The sequence below is a fragment of the Crotalus tigris genome, unplaced genomic scaffold, assembly GCF_016545835.1.
Source record: "Crotalus tigris isolate CLP2741 ecotype Arizona unplaced genomic scaffold, ASM1654583v1 scf7180000020397.568083, whole genome shotgun sequence".
NCBI classification, from domain to species: domain Eukaryota; kingdom Metazoa; phylum Chordata; class Lepidosauria; order Squamata; family Viperidae; genus Crotalus; species Crotalus tigris.
Genome location: NW_024098005.1, coordinates 281,279 through 300,926, shown reverse-complemented (window position 1 = coordinate 300,926; position 19,648 = coordinate 281,279). Strand labels below are relative to the sequence as shown.

At 39.7% G+C, this 19,648-nt stretch overlaps 1 protein-coding gene and 1 long non-coding RNA gene across 3 annotated transcripts in view; one reads left to right on the top strand and one right to left on the bottom strand.

Moving 5' to 3' along the window:
- Nucleotides 1-2,010, bottom strand: part of SP3 (Sp3 transcription factor) — a 22,940-nt gene extending 20,930 nt beyond the window's left edge. Inside the window, exon 1 of the mRNA XM_039366819.1 lies at nt 4-2,010. Coding sequence (XP_039222753.1) covers nt 4-10 — 7 coding nt within the window. The 5' untranslated portion in view covers nt 11-2,010. The remainder of the gene's footprint in view (nt 1-3) is intronic.
- The window catches only part of LOC120318769, a 20,735-nt gene extending 1,087 nt beyond the window's left edge, over nt 1-19,648 (top strand). For both annotated transcript variants that reach the window (XR_005559583.1, XR_005559582.1), the window contains exon 2: nt 16,736-19,648. This is a non-coding gene — a long non-coding RNA (uncharacterized LOC120318769). The remainder of the gene's footprint in view (nt 1-16,735) is intronic.

Sequence of the window (19,648 nt, the reverse complement as noted above, 5' to 3'; positions counted from 1 at the left end):
TACCAGTCATGGCGTGGAGGAGCCAGCGGCGCCTTCTGCCGACTTGGCAGGCGGGGAGGGAGCGAGAGAAGCAGGAAGGAAGGAAGGAAGGAAGGAAGGAGAGCGAGCGAGCGAGCGAGCGCTGGCTGGCGGCTGGCTCTCTCTCTCCCCCCCCCCTCCCAGACGCGCGCAGGCCCCGCTTGCGCCGCCGCCGCTGCTGCTGCTACTAAGGCGAGGCGGCCGCGGCTGCTGCCGGGGACATGCTTATGGTGCGCGCGGGCGGCGGCGGTGCTGCTGGTGGAGGTGGTGGCGGCGGCCTGGAGCCCACTCCGGGGTTTTCCCCTATTTTGATTGACGGTGCGAGGAAGCCGAAAGGTGGGGCTTGCAGCAAGGGAAGAGGGGGCCCGGCCGACTCCGCCACCACCACAGCCGCCTTGCCCGCCAGCCCGGAATTTCCGCCTTCCCAGGACGCTCCCGTCAGCTGATTGGTTGCGGTCCGCCGAGCTCCGCGCCGTCACTGGCTGGCCTTGGCTGTCGCTCCTCCGCTGCGGGTGCCCCCCCTCCTCTCTTGCCGAGGTGGCTTCCTGTTTGCCAGGGTTTGTGTGAGAGACAATGAGCGCGGCCTTTTCGGAGGCGTCCGCGCTACGGGCAAAGGAGACCGGGGATTTGCTTGCTTCACGGAGGGACAGGCAGAAGCGGGACCGGCGGGACCGCTGCCCTCTCGAAAACACTGTAGAGCCGGTGTTAAATGTCCAGTTACGGCGGAGGGCCTGCGCTTGCTCTGTCCGTCGCTGATTTCCCCCTTGCCCTTCGGAAGGGCCGGGAGCGCTAGGATGTTAAGCGGGTCGCATCCGCTTTCAGTGTACATGGGGAGAGATTGGAAACTTCTCTCCTGGATGCCCCTTAAAAACTGCTCGTAACAGCAGATTCAGGGAGGGAAGGAAACGTGGAGGCCGCGCAGCCGTTGCGCTACAGAAAGGACAAGGAGAAGCGCGCAGGAACCGAAACTTCCCCATCAAAATACCAGACCGCACGTTTTGGGCCCAAGCGGGCTCACGGATCTGCCTCAGACTGGCCCCCAAGGGGTCGTTTTCTTTGCATGTTCTCTAACGGAGCTGGCCTTTCCATCCTTTTGTTTTTAGCCATTGTTTTTAAAATAACAACCCCGGTTCTCAGATTTTCAGAACAATCGTTCACAAATCCTGGTGTCTGAGTAAAGAGTGTAGTAAGACATCTCAAGTAAAATTACCTTATTTAAAAGAATTAGCTTAAAAAACAGAAGGCCCAATCCACACTTTAAAACTGAATGGCAAAACTTCCATTGGGATTAATTCTTACGAATTGTTCCTCTGAGAAGCACTTACATCTCAATGAACTCTGGAGAAATAACCATTGGTTCTAAGTGATCTTGGATTAATTCTCCAGTGAAATGAAAATCCATGGTTTGTTTTTTTTTTATGAAACCTTGGGTTGAACTGGTATTTTTATACCTACATTGGGTTTTTTCCATTGCTAGAAATCCCACTCTACAACATATATCACAACATTCATTCTAGGCATTTTTTTAGTTACTGTGTCTCACAGAATTTCACTTGCACTTAACCCTGAAATCTCAATCTGCCATGTAGAATGCTGTGTGTTTACATGGAATTAAGTAGGTCATAGCCTAATTCTAAACTTTCTTGAAAGACCCGCTTTTTGAGGTGTTAATTTCCTATTTTGGTTTTGTAAACAAGATCACAAAGCTAGATAAATGTTTAACATTCCTTTATGTAGACTGCCATCTATAATGTTTCTCAACCTAGAGATATGTGAATTTCAATTCCCCAGGCAGTATATAAATTAAAGATCAATTTAAAAAGTTGCATTATAACAATCATTATGCATATTATCTCAAGGAGAGACCCAATCTAGAACTAAGGAGAACTTTCCTGATGTTTAGAACAATCAGTGGAATGACAACTCCAGAAGTTGTGGGTGCTCCAACACTGATCGTTTTTTAAAAGAGACTGGACAGCCATTTGTAATGATTTGGGGTTTTCTGCCTGAGCAGGAAGTTGCACTGAAGATCTCCAAAGTCCTTTCTAACTATTATTCTGCATCTGCTATCACACATAGCACAGTAAATAAAAAGTACAAGTTTAACCCACAATTCTGTAAGAGAATCAATCTAATAAGCATACTACAAAAAATTAAGGAAGAACTCTTGTTTAATTCAAAATACTAGCAACGCTCAAATTTTTATTGTTTAAAGAAGACTGATAAGCCAGATACAAGATTGGAAACAGCTTTTTTTGGTGTAACTTACTGGATTAAAAAAAAATGTAATGTTTCCCTCCCTAAGTAGCAATGAGGGAAAATATTTGGACATTCTCAATGATTGAAATGAGGAACCCCCAACATTTTAGGGCTTGTAATATTTTGAGAACATATTGTCATCCTGCTTCCCCATTCACAAAATAATTGCTATTTGGGGCATACTCAGAGGAAATCAATTTATCAGAATACTAACTACTAATTTCTCTAACATCCCTCACCCATGCTATAGGATGCTTTTTACTCTTCTACTAATGCTACTATTTGGGGAGGATGTGAACACAATTCCAAACAATATACAGATACAGCTGTCCATTTCTATATTTCTCTTTTTTTATAATTAAAATTTTCTATATGCCTCTTTTTTGTAGTTAAAATATTTGTTTTTAATGTAAAAATTCAGGACTGGGACCTGGCAAACCGAAGGAAAAGTGACTGAGTATATTAGCATCCCTGAACTCCACATGCAGATGCCAGATCTAAATAGGCTGAGGATGCTGAAGATGATCTGTCAGCTTATATTGTAGCTTTCCAACTTTGAAATTTTCTGTCTTGAAAGAAACAGACATAAAGAAAACTGAAGGCTGATATAGTGGTGGATTTCCCTTCCAAGCTTGAAGGTTGATGTCAGGAGGGAAAATGATAATTCCCAAGAGTTATAGCATGGAAACATTTTTTTTTTTTGTAATCCTTTGTGGTTTATGTAGATTTTTAGACCTTTACTATGTAGTTCGTTCAATGTTCCCAATTCTTTCTTCTCTTCTACTTTTACTATCATAAATTACTTCAGTATGAAGTAATGTCTGCTTTTTTAAAAAATGCAGATCTTGAAGAAATGTCTTTGGAAAGGGAGGCTGAGGGAATAGTGTCCATTTAGAGCTGCCAAATATGTTAGATAAATACCACATCCTGCAATATGCATTTCATGGAACAAGTTGATTACTAAGGAAGATGGGAATTGTTACTTCTTGCTCAAATAAAGTAACATCTAATTACAATTTTTAGGAATGGTTTCATATGTTTCAAATGGTTACTTCATTACAATATCAAGGTATATTTACTTGAAGAATATCTTTTCCTAAAATAAATTTAGAAATAAGATCAGTTGATCCATTTGTTCAATAGAAGGATTCACAATACAGATAATAAATGTTTCAGGGTAAGTTCAGCAAGTAATGGAAGCTGATTATGTGCAACTTAAAAGTTTGCAGATGAAAAAGGACAGTGATGTAAAGACAAAATTTAGTTACATGCAAAACACCATCCATCCTTTTAAAAATTCAGAATGAAGAATAAGTACAATAACAGAAATCTAAATAATCCAAAAAAGAATAAAAAGCATATGTTAAAATGGTATTTCCAACAACACATTCAGATAAATTGATAACTTGTATAATATAAATATTGAAGCAGACTTTTTAATAGAAATTTTGTATTTGTGTAGTTTGCATAGTGATAATATAAATGGATTTAACAACAACAAAATAATGTCTAGCTGGAAGCAGTTCCTGGAAACAGGTAAAGAGAGCAAGATGGGCCATATCCAGTTATTCCCATCCATCAACAAGCATAAAACAAGTAATTTCTCCTGTCCTCAAAATCTGAAAAAGCTGAGGAAATAAAAAAGAGAATCTGCTCCCATTGGAGACACATTCAAGACCTCTGAAACCCTTCGTACTATAGATTTCCCTGTCTTTGCTATAGAAAAAAAACTTCACACTAAGTCCAATATATTGCTCATGTTAAAATTTGACATAGATTATCTTTGAGGTGAGGTGAAACAGTCTCACAGATTTTTTTTTTCAAAATCTATAATGACTTAATATGGCGAGTGAACAAAAAACAGCTACTAACTACAGCTTAGTAGGAATTGCATTGAATTTTTTTTCGAACACGTTATTTCCAACTTTTTCAGAGTTATTTCAATATATTCCCAATAATTTTAAGGCAAAAGTGGGCAAAAATGGCTATAGAAAGGTTTCTGAACAGGTTGGATGGGAGGGAAAGAGAAGCAGTTGACCTCCATTCAGCAATCCTGTTGAATATCACTGCTTCCTTTTTACAGACTTGTAGGATGTGCAAAATGTCATGTGCAGAAACTGTTCCTATGGAACAGCTAATTGTGGAGTGCTTGGTTTTGGCTTGGGCCAAAACAAGTATTCTGGACAGAAGTGTTTTAAAAGGAATGAGGGAGAGCAGCAAAAAGCAAAGGATATGGGTGTCCCACAGTGAAACTCACTTGCCTACCTTTCTGATTTTATGAAGGCTTCCTTTCCCTGCTTCCCCTTAACCATCACATCACCATTGTCTTTACTTAAAGGAAAGCACTGGGATGGCTGTCACATAAGCCATGCAAGAGAAGAAGAAAGACATGCCGGCCTCACCCAGTTAGGCCTCACCCAGTTGCTGTCCTCACCCAGTTAGGCCTCCAGATGGTTTTTTTTCCCCCCCCATTTTTGTTTGTGTTTTCAGCTGAAATCCAGAACATCTGGAGTGCTCCAGGATTCAATTTTGCAGCCTTCCTGGAATAGCTCAGCAGAGCTTCTGAGACATGATATTTTCAGTTTGAAACAAAACGCACTTAATGTTTTCTGCATATTGCTATTTCATTCTCCTTCCCAGAAATCTGGGTAGTGTTTTTGGCTTCTCTCCCCTAACAGACTGTTGACTGTTAATGTTGGGAAAAATAGGTGGAGTACACAGGAACGTCCCAGGAAGCTATAAGAGCGTCCAGAGCCTTGTGTGGGACGCACTAATGTTTTAATGATCAAAATGGGGGGGGGGGAATCACAGTATTCTTCCCATATTTCTACCTTTTTTGCATCATGAAAACTAGCTGAGTGACTCCAGTAATCATTCTCTCTTAGCCCAGCCCACCTTACAGGGCTGTTGGCAAAATAGGAGGAAGGAATATTATGTATGTTGGCTACCTTGAGTTGCTTATAAAAATAATAAAGGTGGGACAGAAATAAAAATGTGACTATAAGTTAGATATCCTAGATACTAAGGATACAGTTTCTAGTACAGTCCACATAAGTTTATAGGACTCCAGATGATATCTTCTTTCCTTTATTAGCCACGGCTTCCCAAAATTTCTTATGTCTTACCTGCATAAAATCCATTAGAATAGCTGCATAATATCTTTTGAACGGTATTTTAATATTCCTCCCAATAACTTCGTAAATATTCAGAATATTGTTCAATATATGTTTATGTTGTCTGTACTTATACTTGAAAAATTATAATTATGGTTACTTGTTTTATTTTCTCATCTGTTATTCATCTTTTATCCCTCAGTCTTTCTAGTCGAGTCTGCTATCCCTTTAATAATTTGTGTTCCAAATGAGTGGGCATATCCATCCCATGGTCAGATTTCAAATCTGTACAAGGTGTCAGTTCAGACTTGAGCTGCCTGTTGCTTGGGAAGGAAAACAAGTGTCCAAGATAAAAGGAAATGTCAAAATAACCAATCATTATTTGCATACATATATATATATATATATATATATATATATATATATATATACATACATACATACATACATACATACATACATACATACATACACATATACATATACATATATATATGTAGGTCTTCGGTTATTCGGGTTTTCTCCCGCATCAAATTGGAAGTGTCTTGGTGATGTTTCGACGAAGTCCCATTTGTCATCTTCAGGCTGGTGTTTTTAGCTTCTTGCTTCTAGAACCAATGTGTTTTCGGCTTCTTGCTTCTAGGAGCAAGAAGCCAAAAACACCAGTCTGAAGATGACGAATGGGACTTTGTCGAAACATCGCCAAGACACTTCCAATTTGACGCGGGAGAACCCAAATAACCGAAGACCTACATACAAACACCTTTATATATATATAAAGATTTCTTTTTGCATATATACACACACACAGACACAGACACACACACACACACACACACACACACACACACACACACACACACATATATATATATATATATATATATATATATATATATATATGGAAATGTGATTATTGGAATTTAAAAAATAGATTGAACAGCCCTTTCTCCTCAGTAATTGTTGATTTATTCCTCATCAATCATGCTGTTGCTCCAACACTCATCAGCACAATTCCCACTTTAAGTAGCCATAACAATCAAACATTTCTGAGCATATCAGTGAAGAAAGATTGATTAATTTCTGTTATAATTCAGTTTCCTCATTTCTTTTGCTCTCGTTTCTGGAAAGATTTAAGCAAGATGGGCACATTTCAGTCAATCCTTCAGGGCCACAGACTCTAAATACATGTCTACCTCTGATCTGTTGTAGAATTTAGAAAGGAGAAAATGGGTTAGCAATCTGGTGCTGACAATGCTACTTTAAGGGACAGAAACAACTTTGGTTCCAGTAGGGAGAATAAAAAAAAAGTGAGCCCTAGAATAAAAGTTAAAGTTAGCCTCAGTATGAAATTACCTGGGGGCTTTGATGGGCATGGGGGAAAGTTAAATATTTTGAATGCTTTGGGGGATATTTTAAAGAAAATAATGCACACCATGCTTTCTTCTTTGCCACAATCTTGACCAAAAATCTGCTTTCTGGTATATCAGTGAGCTACAACTGACATCTTTTGTGCTAACTGAAGCACATTGTCAACAAGATAAGCTTTTTTCAGGACAGTGCTGGCAACAGCATGTAGTGTGTGTTGTAAAGAAAACAAACTCTTTTAAGTTATGTTCCTGAATGTAAAGATATATTTCCAACTCTGTGGTCTTTAGTCTGGGATTGCATGCTAGCTAGATAATCAGTTGCTACTGTTTGTCAGGGTTGGAGGACTCATTGTCAGGACTGGAGGCAGAGAACTTGCCTGGGAAATGAGTGGGAGGATGCAGTTGGATATCCCATTGGGATTTGGTTGACCATTCTGGGAGCAGAGCGTAGAACTAAAATCTTTGAGCCAGCAAACTGTGTGTACTTCATTTGCCAGCTAGCCTATTACATCTAATTATGGGGATAAATTATCACTGCAGTTAAAAGATACCTGGAGAAAAATTATTTAATGAAGAGTGAAACATTTGGGATATTTCTAATAATCAGATTAAAATACTATACTTGGCAGACTTCCTAAAACAGAGGGACAGTGACTGAAATGAGGATTGGATTATCAGCGTAAAGAAAACAGTCTGATAGTCGCCAGTGCTAAAGTCACAGATTAACTTCATATGTTGATTAAAATATGTGGAACACTGGGGAATTTCTATTGCTCTCTTTATCTTACTTAAATTAATGCAGTTAACATAAACATTCTGTGTATGCTCAGGTTGGCTCAGGATGCATAACTCCTTCCAATACTGCTGTGAGGCTGAAAATACCACAGTGAGCAGCTCACTTGCTGGCACCTTTCTGTGCTAGAAGGGGCCATTAGGAAGCCAGATTTCCTTGGAAAGCCCTTACCATGACCTCCCTCCCCCCAGTGTAGAGTAGAATATGACCTTGATGTAGGGGGGAGAGAGAGAGAGATACTTGCCATGGTAGACAAACAATGGAGAAGCCCAGAGTTACAATAATATCTTGGATACCTCACTAATTCATGATATATAAAAGAAGGAGGGAGGAAAGCTCTTTTAGACTTGCAAAATTTTGTTCCTATAGCCCAGGGGTAGGCAACCTTGGCTCTTTTATGACTCGTGGACTTCAAGTCCCAGAATTCCTGAGCCAGCCATGCTGAGGAGAAAGGGAGGTTTCCAAGCTGAGCCATGCTGGCTCAGGAATTCTGGGAGTTGAAGTCCACGAGTCATAAAAGAGCCAATGTTGCCTACCCCTGCTATAGCCAATCTCAATCAAAATAGTTTTATGCCTCTTTCTTGGTCCGGCCTACCTCAAAGGGTTGGCTTCCAATTCAACAAAACATTGACACAATAAGAAATAAAAATGATGCTAAAAGCAATCCCAGGCCTAACACTTTCAGGCAGGGGTGTGACTCTTAAAAAGACATTGAAGCATGCCTTTCCACATTATCAAACTTTCGTAAAACCATGATGCTACCTATTATGCAGTTACTCAGAAGCTCTTCTGAAACCTTTTTGTCAAAAAAATAATGAAAAAGAGTCTAGAAAATTCCATCTTTATTATGTTCCGGTCCATCAGGAACGCCATTAAACCACAGACTCTATTGCACATATCATTTATGCCAGGAAGTTTAATTTAGTACTCTGCTTAATTGTTGAGCCCCTGATCTTTCCTGGGTTTTTCCCTGATCTGGTTTGTCATTTCCATTATTCCAACAATACACTTGCTGTAGTACACTCGCCCTAAGGAATGGCTGTTGTATGATGGTATCTTTTTCTAAACATCACTGGCCAACCCTATACAGTAGTGTAGTGTTTCCCAAACTTGACAATTTTAAGGCATGAGGACTTCAACTCCCAGAATTCCACAGCCAGCAACGCTGGCTGTGGAATTCTGGGAGTTGAAGTCCACATGCCTTAAAATTGTCAAGTTTGGGAAACACTGCAGTAGTGTGTACTGTGGCTGCTATCTCTTGGGTCTTAGCCCTCATGGCCCTTAAGCTCATCAAATTGCCAATCATACGTTAGCTAATGTATGAAACAGTTGCTGGAGATCTTTTTGTGAGCTACTTGACTGCAGTTGGAATTTCTGCATTGCACTTTACCCCACTGTGGTAATATCGGCTATGCAGATAATTATAGGAGGAGGCAGGAGAGCTGGCAACCACCCTGCTGCAGATTTATTGCAGATGCCTACGCCCCAACAACAGGGGACTTGCTAGGACGTTCACACACACTCTAGCCTGCAGCTGAAAGGAGAGGCTCGGTTCCAGCTTGAAAGGCACAGGAGAAGCCTTCTCTAGTGTATATGAAACTTAGGCAAGACACTTTCCAAGCAATATGCAAGTTTCCCTGATGCAGGCTCTGAACGTTTCCATCCTTCTGATAACCCTTGTAAAATTGCAAGCATTGCTTAAAGAGCAAGACATGCAGAATTACTCACCAAGTAAGATTTGTGCTACTTCCTATTTAGGCAAAGGCTTTTATACTTCTCTGGATTTTCAATATGAAAATATGGACTAAATCTGGTATAGTTGCTATATAGTTTATCGTATTTTGCTGCTGTTGCCAATTCACCCCACTTCAGAAAAGTCCTCTGCTTAGGAGAATCAGTGACAAGATCCTGCCTGTTGTTCATTGGGCTCAGGAATTTCCTAATAAAGGAGAATATTTGTAACTCAGGGTTGAAATGAGGGGATCCTTGGTGCTCTCTGAGCTTGGTTGTTTTCTTGCAGACGTTTCAGTGCACAAACTGGGTAACGTCATCAGTATTGTGATGTTACTAGCACTGATGACGTTACCAAGTTTGGGTAATGAAACATCTGCAAGAAAGCATCCAAGCCCCGGAGAGCACCGAGCACCTTTCATCACTTTGTTCTTCCTATCTGATAGTTTAATCATCAGCTTCCCAAATCCTAAGGTGAAGACTTCATTTTATTCCCTCTTGTTAAATTCCCGAAGAACAATAGAAAAATGTTGCCAGCTAGTCAGAGGAGAACCTACCTCCATTATACACAAGACAGTAAATGGGGACAGGTGACTCTTTTCCAAAAATTAATCAATCCTCTTGTCATTTTCTTAATATTTTTTTTACACTCAAACCAACTTCAGCAAACCACCCCCACCCTAATCTTGCTTTATCCACTTGCCTTGTCATTTGTCCAAAAGAGAGATGCCCATAGATTCTGGCAATTTCATCAAAATGACAAAAGTGGCATTGTGCCATTGCAGTATAAGCTCCATCCCTTTCGCAGATGCATGTAAAACCACAATGCATAGACAGAAGGTGCAGAGCCTGTATGATGTCAGTGTGGCATTTTGTCAACTGACATCCTCACATCCCCCCCCCCAGCATTATCGCCTCCGGTCCTACAGCCAATCTAGGACACAGAGTACTGTTCATTATTTATGTATTTATTAAATTTATATAGCTGCCCATCTTAGCCTGTGACTCTGGCTGGGGCACGTAATTAAAAACACAACGTCAAAACTGTATAATTAAAACCTTTAAAGTTAAAGCTGTTAAAACTATGATAACAACAAAGGGAGAGTGCATTTTAATTCTACATACAATACAGCTTCTTAATGGGCTCTACACTGGCACAGGATCCCCCAGACCTAATGGTAAAGCCAAGATTTAAGGGCCAATGTCACTTCAGGGGAGAAGCGGGAGAAATGTTCCAGTGGCTGGGTGCCGTGGCAAAAAAACATTTCTGCATCCTACTGAATGAAGCTCCTTGGCCAACTCAAGCTCCCACAGCCGACCTGATGGGACAGGTAGATGTAATGGGAGAGGTGGAGTCTCAAATACAGTAATTACAGTCAGATACTGCAGTTCCATATTTCCATATTAACTGTATGATGTCAGTGTGTTTTGTCAATTGACATCCTCACCCCCCAGCATTATCGCCTCTGTCCTACAGCCAATCTAGGACACACACATTTTTTAAGTCTTATGCGCTTAGTGAGAATCGTCACAGTAACTTGGTCTTCATCTCCCCCCCCCCAGTAAACTGCTAACTGCTTAATATCTCTGTGTAAACCTGTGTAAAGTGCTTATAGTAACTATTGAACACTAAATGATTACAGTATTTGATTGCCTTGGGTGTCATTAACCTCACGCATTCTTCAGGTTGATTGGCTATTATAGTTTGGATTTTGGATCTCTAGAATATATAGGCCTGTTTCATATCCTTTATCATTTGAGTTCCAGTAGGACAGAGGTGTCAGACATGTGGCCCACAACACTCCTTAGTACAGCCCAAACCAGATTAAAAGCTGTTGGGTAATATTTAGGAAAATCGAAATACAACAAAACGTAACATTACGTTTTAAAACTAAATGCAAGTAGTCCTCACTTACTGACTGCCTCGTGCAGCAACCGTTCAAAGTTACAATGGCTAAAAAAAAAACTTTGTGACCAGTCCTTATATTTATGACTATTGCCCTGTCCTGCAGTCACGTGATTGCCATTTTCAGGTTTGGCTTGGAAAACAGGGAGAATTAATACAGAAGGCGGAAGTCAAATTGTGGGTCCAAATAGACACAATTATACCAGAAAAAAAAATTAAAGGTTAAAATTCAGTTGAAACCAGAATTCTTCTTGCTGTGATTAATGGATAGAAGATTAGAAAAGACTTATGGAAATTGTTTTTGTATATAATAAGTGCTGCGAGGGTATTGTGTACATAACAATAGAAAGATTCTCAAGTGCCCATGCTCTCCCATGGCTGGTGAAAATGGCAGAATTAGCAGAGATGGCACTTGTCTGATTAGAGAAAGAACAATGACCACCTTTATTAGCTGTTGGAAACTCCTTATGGACTTTTTACTGAAAGAAGAAAAAAAATGAATTTGTTAATTTATGGACTTGATGATTGGAAAGGGTAGAATATGTAAAGAAGGAAATTATGTTGTAATTTTAAAGAGAGGGTAAAATACAAAGATAACTGCTGTTAAGAAAATTGGAAGCTGCTTCTTTATAATTTTCCCCTCTTTACTCTTTCTCTTTGCCTCTTTTATTATTTTCTTTACTCTTTTTTTGTTCAAAATTTGTGCTGTTTTTGTTCTTTAAAAAATTCTTTGATGAAAGACATATTAAACAAAGAAGGTGGAAGTAAAATCGTAAGTGAATGGCCAAAGGTCAAGTAAGACTCTATGCCTGTCGTGGTCATGTGGTTTTCTTAGTCACGTGTGATTTTCTAAGTCAGGGGTGTCAAACTCAATTTCATTGAGGGCTGCATCAGCATTGCGGTTGCCCTTGGGGGGGCAGGGGTGTGTGGCCAGGGTGGGTGCGGCCTACTGGGTGGTGTGGATGGAGTGGGTGTGGCCTACTGGGTGGGCATGGCCAGCTCTACATCGTTCGCGTCAAGGGTGCCTTTGGAGACCTGGGCAGGAGTGGGACAGATCTGAGGGTCTCTGGCAGAAGGGGGTGGAACCGAGGCAAGCACCAAGGTATGGTCCATTTCTTTATTCCTCACAAAGGGTGACATCACCCCAGCATGCACCCAGGGGGCAGGACCAACAAGGCAGGCTGGTTCCTCGCTGTTTCTAGACAGCCTTGTGGAGCTAAGACTGAATACATTTCAGCATAGATGGCCACCACAAAATTGTACATTGGCTCCTGGCCAGCCTGGGCCAGGGCCAAGGCAGCGGGGCCGTTCCCTCATTGTTTCCAGGATGGCTCTGCGGGCCACATGAAACCACTTCGCGGGCCGCATCTGGGCCCCGGGCCTTGTGTTTAACATGTCTGTTCTAAGTCAATATACAGCCCACAGGCATCTTCATGTACCATTTAGGGGGCCCAGTTTCTGTTAACCTTTACTGCCCTGCTGTAAAGTGCAACGCTGGGGAATAGCAGAAGAGCTGCAGGAAGTGACGAGAGAGGGATTAATGCTTTCCTCTGTGGTGTCTCATTAAAACTTGCTCTACTGAAACATGCATTTGCACTAAATGGGCCTCCTGCTGGCACTCAGAAATGCTAGGCTGATACCTTCAATGGGACTATTTTCATCTGGAGATAAATAAGGAAAGAAGAACATACTTCCACTTTTCCTTCCCATTCACTGCAGTCTCACTTCTCTGGATACCCTTGTAATTTCTATTTATAGCTCTTTAAAGCAGCCCGTTAATTGCTGTCACACAATTTAACATCCCATCCAGCTTGACCCTCTATCACCCCAAGGCAAGTCTGACATTTAAGACTTCATAATTTAGGACTTCATGGCAGCTGCCCACTGAATGTAGGAAGTCAGGCAGTGGTGAATAGCATCTCATTAGTGCCCTCCATAGCAGTCTCAAACAATTAATTGCACATTATCAGTGGTATCTGTCATGGTGGCTGGTTCCACACTAGTTTATATGGTGACATGGCCACTTTTTAATACATTCACTTTTTTGCATTTCGGTGTCATCCTCAAACCCATGTGACCCTCATACATTAGGAAATGCAGTGTTTATTCAGCCAATGGTCTTTGAGTGGCATCTCCAGGGCAAAAACTGGACTGATTAAAAATTACATTAAATTTAACTAAGATGCCCCCTGTGTATTTAATCATTTTCTATTGCCATACTAAAAAGTGCAGATTGGCAAGAACATTTGGAAGAGTTCTGAATCATAGATTTTTCACCTCAGTTCTACATCAGACTTTGTTTCTGACTTAGCTACAAAGATTATTTCGCCCTTTTGATACTCTCTTGCTTCATGCACTTTGACCATGGTTTAGGATGTGGCTTCCATGCACCCAGCCAGATGGCTCTGTGCTCTGTAATGCATATTAAGTCTATATAGTGTTTAACATTATGGCTTCATCTAATGTAATAGGACGTGAACAAGAATTACTATACTGTACATTCCAATTTACTAAAAGGTAAAAAGTATTAAAAATATACACCCTATATTCAGTAATGTGGATTTTCCTACAAAAGATTGAATCTGATTTTTTCCCCATTGCTCTCTACCTACAGAGATTTCACTTAATTTGCCTTTTTCAATTTGTTAATTTCCCCTCTTTATTATTTTTATAAAGATCTCAAGACACACAATACTCCTTCTCCTCCTATTTTCCCCACTGTAGCAACCCTGTGAGGTTAGCTGGCTGAGAGAAAATGGCTGTCTTGGAATCACCCAAGTGTATTCCTAATGTTATGTTGTGCAGAAATACCTGAAGAGTTTTGGTTTTTTTACTTGTAACCAGTCCTTTTTTTTGTTAAAAAAAAAAAAGGTGCCGGAACTCACACACGTCATACAACCCACCTTGCCTACCGTACAGGGTTCTATCCAAAAAAGGTGCCGGAATGCCATTCTGGGCATTCTATGAGAAAAAAAGCCCTGCTTGTAACCTAAAGTAGGACCTGAAAATTTCAGCTAGGGGACAGTTCTTGAATCATTAAAAAAACACTTAGCTTGCAACTTTTGGGGACAGAGGAGGGTGCAAGAAAAAAAAATACGTGCCACCGTTGATCTTCCCCATGTAATTGAATAAGGAAGAAAAAGTAAGTTGAGGGAGACTGCAGTCTAATAGAAAACGCCCCTGTTCCCCCAATCTCAGGAGTAAAAAGGCCATAGGAAGTGGCCTTAGCATCAGTGCCAGTTGTCTTGGGGAAGTAAAATTAAAAAAAAAACCAAAATGCATGCACACACTTTTTATCCTGGTATGAGTAAGCTGAGGTTACAGATTCTCCTCTATGGAATCCTCTCTTGAGTTTGGTTGTTTGCTTGAAGATATTTCATTAGCAGACGAGGTAACATCTTTAGCACTACCTGAAACACCTTTGGCACTGAAGATGTTGTCTAGTTGGCAATGCAACGTCTGCAAGCAGACAACCAAAGACTACACACTTCAGTCGTGAGCTGCACATAGTCTTTGATTTGAGTGCGCCCAGAATTTAGGTTGTAAATCACAAGACCAGACTCAGTTTTACCACCAGAATTGGTAAGTAAATCGTTGCGGTTGTTAAATGATTCACATGGTGAAAATTCTAAATTCAGCTTATCCAAAGGGTGCAAAATGTAATCCTGTGGCCACGGGATGGTCCAATCAATTTAAAAAGCAAACTGGTTGCCAAGCATCTAAAATGCAATCACCTGACTGCAGGGGGTGGTTGCTGCAGTTATAACTTCAAGGGCAGGTCATGAGTAACTTTTTAAGTCCGTTGCAACTTTGAATTGTTGCTAAGTGACCAGTCATAAATCAAGGACTACCTTCTTGGATATTCTCTTCTATTGGTTTCTCCTGTCTCTATGATAACTCGGCTGTTGTGCTTTAAATGTAGGTGCATTTAAGGAAAGTTTTTATTTGCTTAATAATAACATATGTTTCAGGTTTTTAATGATAAACAATACCCCAGAAAAATGGTAATATAAATGTTAGTTTAAAAATAGCCAGCGTATTATCTTTAAGTAATTTTAAACTTCTGAACATGAATATATGTGTTTATAACATTTCTATTTATAAAAAGGTGAATCAGAATCAGAGAATTAAAGCATTTATTCCTATTGGACTAACTTATAACCTATTTGTTAGGTTATTAATTAATGTTACAGAACTATTTTATAAATCAGAGGTCTCCAACCTCTTCAGGCTCGCGGACCAGAGGGAAGGAGAGCAGATTCAAAATTGGTGTGCGCATGCACGGGCGTGCGGGGCCACGCACATTGGCGCGGCACTAACAGCCTGTTCGCGCATGCACTGGCGCTGTGTGCATGTGTGAATTGCCATGCACCCCCTGCAGTGGCTAGTGGCCCCATCATGTCCCCTCGCATGCGCAAATGGGGCCGCGGGCACTAGCACAAATGGGGGGAAATGCACACCCATGCGTGCACACACCAGCCAGCCATTTCTGCAGCCCACTGGCCAAGAGCCTGCGGCCCAGTCCTGGGCCACAGCCCATAGATTGGGAATCCCTGTTATAAATGATAAATGTGTCATCTTAGATCAGAGGTAGGCAACCTTGGCTCTTTTATGACTCGTGGACTTCAACTCCCAGAATTCCTGAGCCAGTCATGCTGGCTCAGGAATTCTGGGAGTTGAAGCCCACAAGTCATAAAAGCCAAGGTTACCTACCCCTGTCTTAAGTCAATTCCTTGAACCTATGACTGTGGATCTAAATAGTCAACAGGAAAGCTAGCAGGTGATATATCTTGAATATAATTAGCGAACATTTCAAATGATCTTATAATCCACTGAATCTATTAAATAATTTCTGGACTGTGGATTTTGAGAGCATTTCAAAAATTAACAGGAACTTCCATCTTCCAGAAAAACGCACTCTCTTTCATATGGTTATTTACAGTCTTGTGGCTTTAGGATGAAACAAGAATTCTACCCATCAAGGGCACAAGCGTTCTGCTATGTTTCAACAAGCTAGCAGGCTAACTGAGCTCATGCTCTGAGAGGGAGTTTACATGGAAAAGAGAAATTTCACCACTACCAACTCTCCCCCACCCAACTGCCAAACACTGGGTTTAACTTGTCTGTGAGTCAGCTTCCTAAGTAAAAAACAGAAATGTTCACATCTGATTCATAATGCTACCAGACAAGGCACTCCAAGCACTATTAAATCCAAAGCCCTGTGCAATTCCGACTTCCATTCTAAAGTGTGGTTCTCTGCTAAGAAAAAGTGCAGGGAAAATTAGTAGAAAGGCACAAGATGTTATCAAGGTGGAAGGTATTGCCATTGGAATCCTGTTCCTTTATTGTGCAGTGACTGTACAAGAAAAACCAATGGAAGCAACCCAAACTTCAGGATTTAGATGGAATCTGAAGAAAAAAAAACAATATTACTTTTATGTGTACAATTTGCCACCTGTTGCCGCATTACCTTATCTTTTTCATTGAGATTCTGTCCTCTACCACCCACTGCCTTTAAAATAATTTATCAATTGTTTCTTCCTAGGTTACAGATTCTCAATACAGTTGGTGGACTTTTTCTGAGAATGTCCTTCCATTGACCAGGAGCAAACTGCAAACCTAACAAAGACCCTGGAGAGAGAGAAGATCTGCTGTTAGCTCTATGTTGTGAAGATGAATATTCTCAAGATTAATGGAGTGATAATTCTATTGACATTTATAGTTTCATTCATTTTTCTCTATGTTTTGCTTTTGCTTGGTGCAAACAACATCTAGATTTTAGTAGAACAAACAAGCATCTGTTCTATAGCCTGAATAGAGAGAATTCATCTTCTGGAGGTTTTTTTTTTTTTTTCTTTCTTAAAAGATTTTCTCAGATCCTGTCCTTTGTATACAGTATAAGTGGTGGAAACTGGCTGCTGAATCCCCAAGGTCATTAGGTGGCAGCATTCTTAACTCTTCGCTGCCACTTAAATGTTATTCAAAGTGCTGCAACCAAATCTAGTAGAGAAGGAAAAAAAAAAGGCCTGTCTAATAACATCCAATCTGGAAGCCCCCTATGGTCTTTTTCTTTCCAGCTTCTTTGCAATAAACTCAGAACACATGTTGAAACCCAAGATTTGATTAAGCAGGTAAGTTTATAGCTAGCTAATCTAATGGTAGTTTTATTTGGAATTCTGTTTGTGCAGTTGTTGCCTTTTCTTGCGTTTCTGAATTTCCCTTTCCCCCCCCCAACGTGTTTTTGTATCCAGAGATTTAGCTTAATTCTTTTACTAAGTTCCTGAGTGCAAGATGAGGCAGTTGGTTAGCTACCCCGTGTGTTTAAAAATTGGAACTAAATTGTTAAATATAGTACTTCTGGATTTTAGGGCTGGATGATCCACAGCATTTGCTGTTTTTCCTAGAGATGAGGTAAAAAAAAGAAGTCCTTGGATGGAACTCCCTAGCCAAACTAAAGAGATTCAGGCTGATTTCTAGCAGGCTATCCTAACAACCTTTTGCTGGAAAATTCCTTGAAAAATACTGGGATATTTTTAAATTATCCCTTTTCCCAGATCATCCAAATATACATACATACATACATACATACATACATACATACATACATACATATATTTGCATGTCCATCACATAGGAAAATTATCCCTATTGTTTACAGCCCCTCCAATATTTTGAAGAATGATTATGTACGGTAGTATATAGGCTAATCTAGAAGATGTTAAATACCACCAATGCAACACCTTCAATTGCCACTCTTGCTTAGAGGAAAAAAGAAAATACTCTGACTTCCCCGCTTGCCAGTCTAATTCAATTATTGGATTTCTTAACTCTGTGTTCCAAGCATCTTTTAAAACTGGAAAGACAATTTCATAATTTGTAATAATAGCATACTGTATCAATTTTTGACATTATTTCTTTTGGTTGTGTCAAATAATATTAAATTCATAAAAAATAGTACAGGTAGCCCTCAACTTACAGCTACAGTTGGGCCCAAAGTTCCGTTGCTAAGCAAGGCAGTTAAGTGAATTTTGGCCCATTTTACAACCCTTTTTGTTACAGTTGCTAAGTGAATCGCTGCAGTTCTAAAGTAAATTATGAAATCATTCAGCTTATCTGGCTTCCCGCCATTAATGTTGCCTGTCAGAAGCAGTCTAGGGGGGGTTTCAAATGGTGATCACATGACCCCAAGACAGGGCAACTGTCATAAATACATGCAACCTGCCAAAGGCTTTTATTTTGATCACATGACCACAGGGATGCTATAGCAGTCGTAAATATGAATCACTTTTTCAGTGCCGTTGTAACTTTGAACAGTCACTAAACAAATGGTTGTAACTTGAAGACTCTACATATGGGCAGGTTCTTGACTCAATATTTCAGCGTTAAGCTCTTGCCAGAAAAAGCAGTATAACTGGCAGGCAGCCCAGTGTCTATTTCATGGCCAAATATTGGTATAAAAATAAATAATCCTGTAAAAGTTATAATTCTTCAACAATTTTAATTGATTTAACCCATATTAAAGTTCTGTAAAAAGTCATTTGAAGGACTAGAGGAAATTGCCACTCATCAAAACTATTTTTTTTTCAAAATTTGAAATATTGTGCCAGTCAAGTATTATTCATTTTGTATATTTTGGGGAAATTTTTCATCTGGAAAAATATATAATTCAAAAGATTGCCAGCTTCTGATATAATATCTGTATTAGCCCTCTGCTTAGTTTGGTGCTCCATTATAAATGGAATCAAATAACTTAATCCTGCTGGTTTATAATAATTATATGTGAACCCCCAACTTCCCTGTGACTGATATAAAATCTTTCTTTTGTTTTCTTATAATTGAAGCTACAGCTTTCAGTTTTCTTTGCCATTTCATCAGTATTTTGTCTGGCGTTTCAAATGAGAAGGATCTGAAACAAATTAAGTTTGGAAAAGACCTTCATTTCAGTTTTAGTGAAGTTAGTATGATTACAAAATAGTCTTTCAAATGCTTTCCCAAGTTAAGTTTGTTGTATCTATTTGTACAATCCAACAATTCACTTAAAATAAACTGATTGTCTATTTAAGGCAACAATATTCTTGATTGCATGACATTCCTAAATTTCTTGAAAATGTAACAATTTGTCGATTACAAATGCTTTCTTGATTCCCTTATTAGAAAAAAAATCGCTGATAAACTTAGAATAATGAACTTTCAGAGACAAGAATCAATTATCATACCTAGGCAGATTAAATTCCAAAACACAAAATTGCAACAGGTGTAATCTTGTCAATTCTTGTTATGTACGGATATGGATATTGGACTTTTTAAATTAGTGGTGACTTTTACTTTTCATTTATTCATATTCTTTTTTGTATTTGTCCTCACAGCTTCGTACATTCTTTGTTTGCTTAATACTTTTCTCTTTGTGTAAATTACTATTCAATGTTTAAAAATCTAAATAAAAAACTGAAACAAGTTA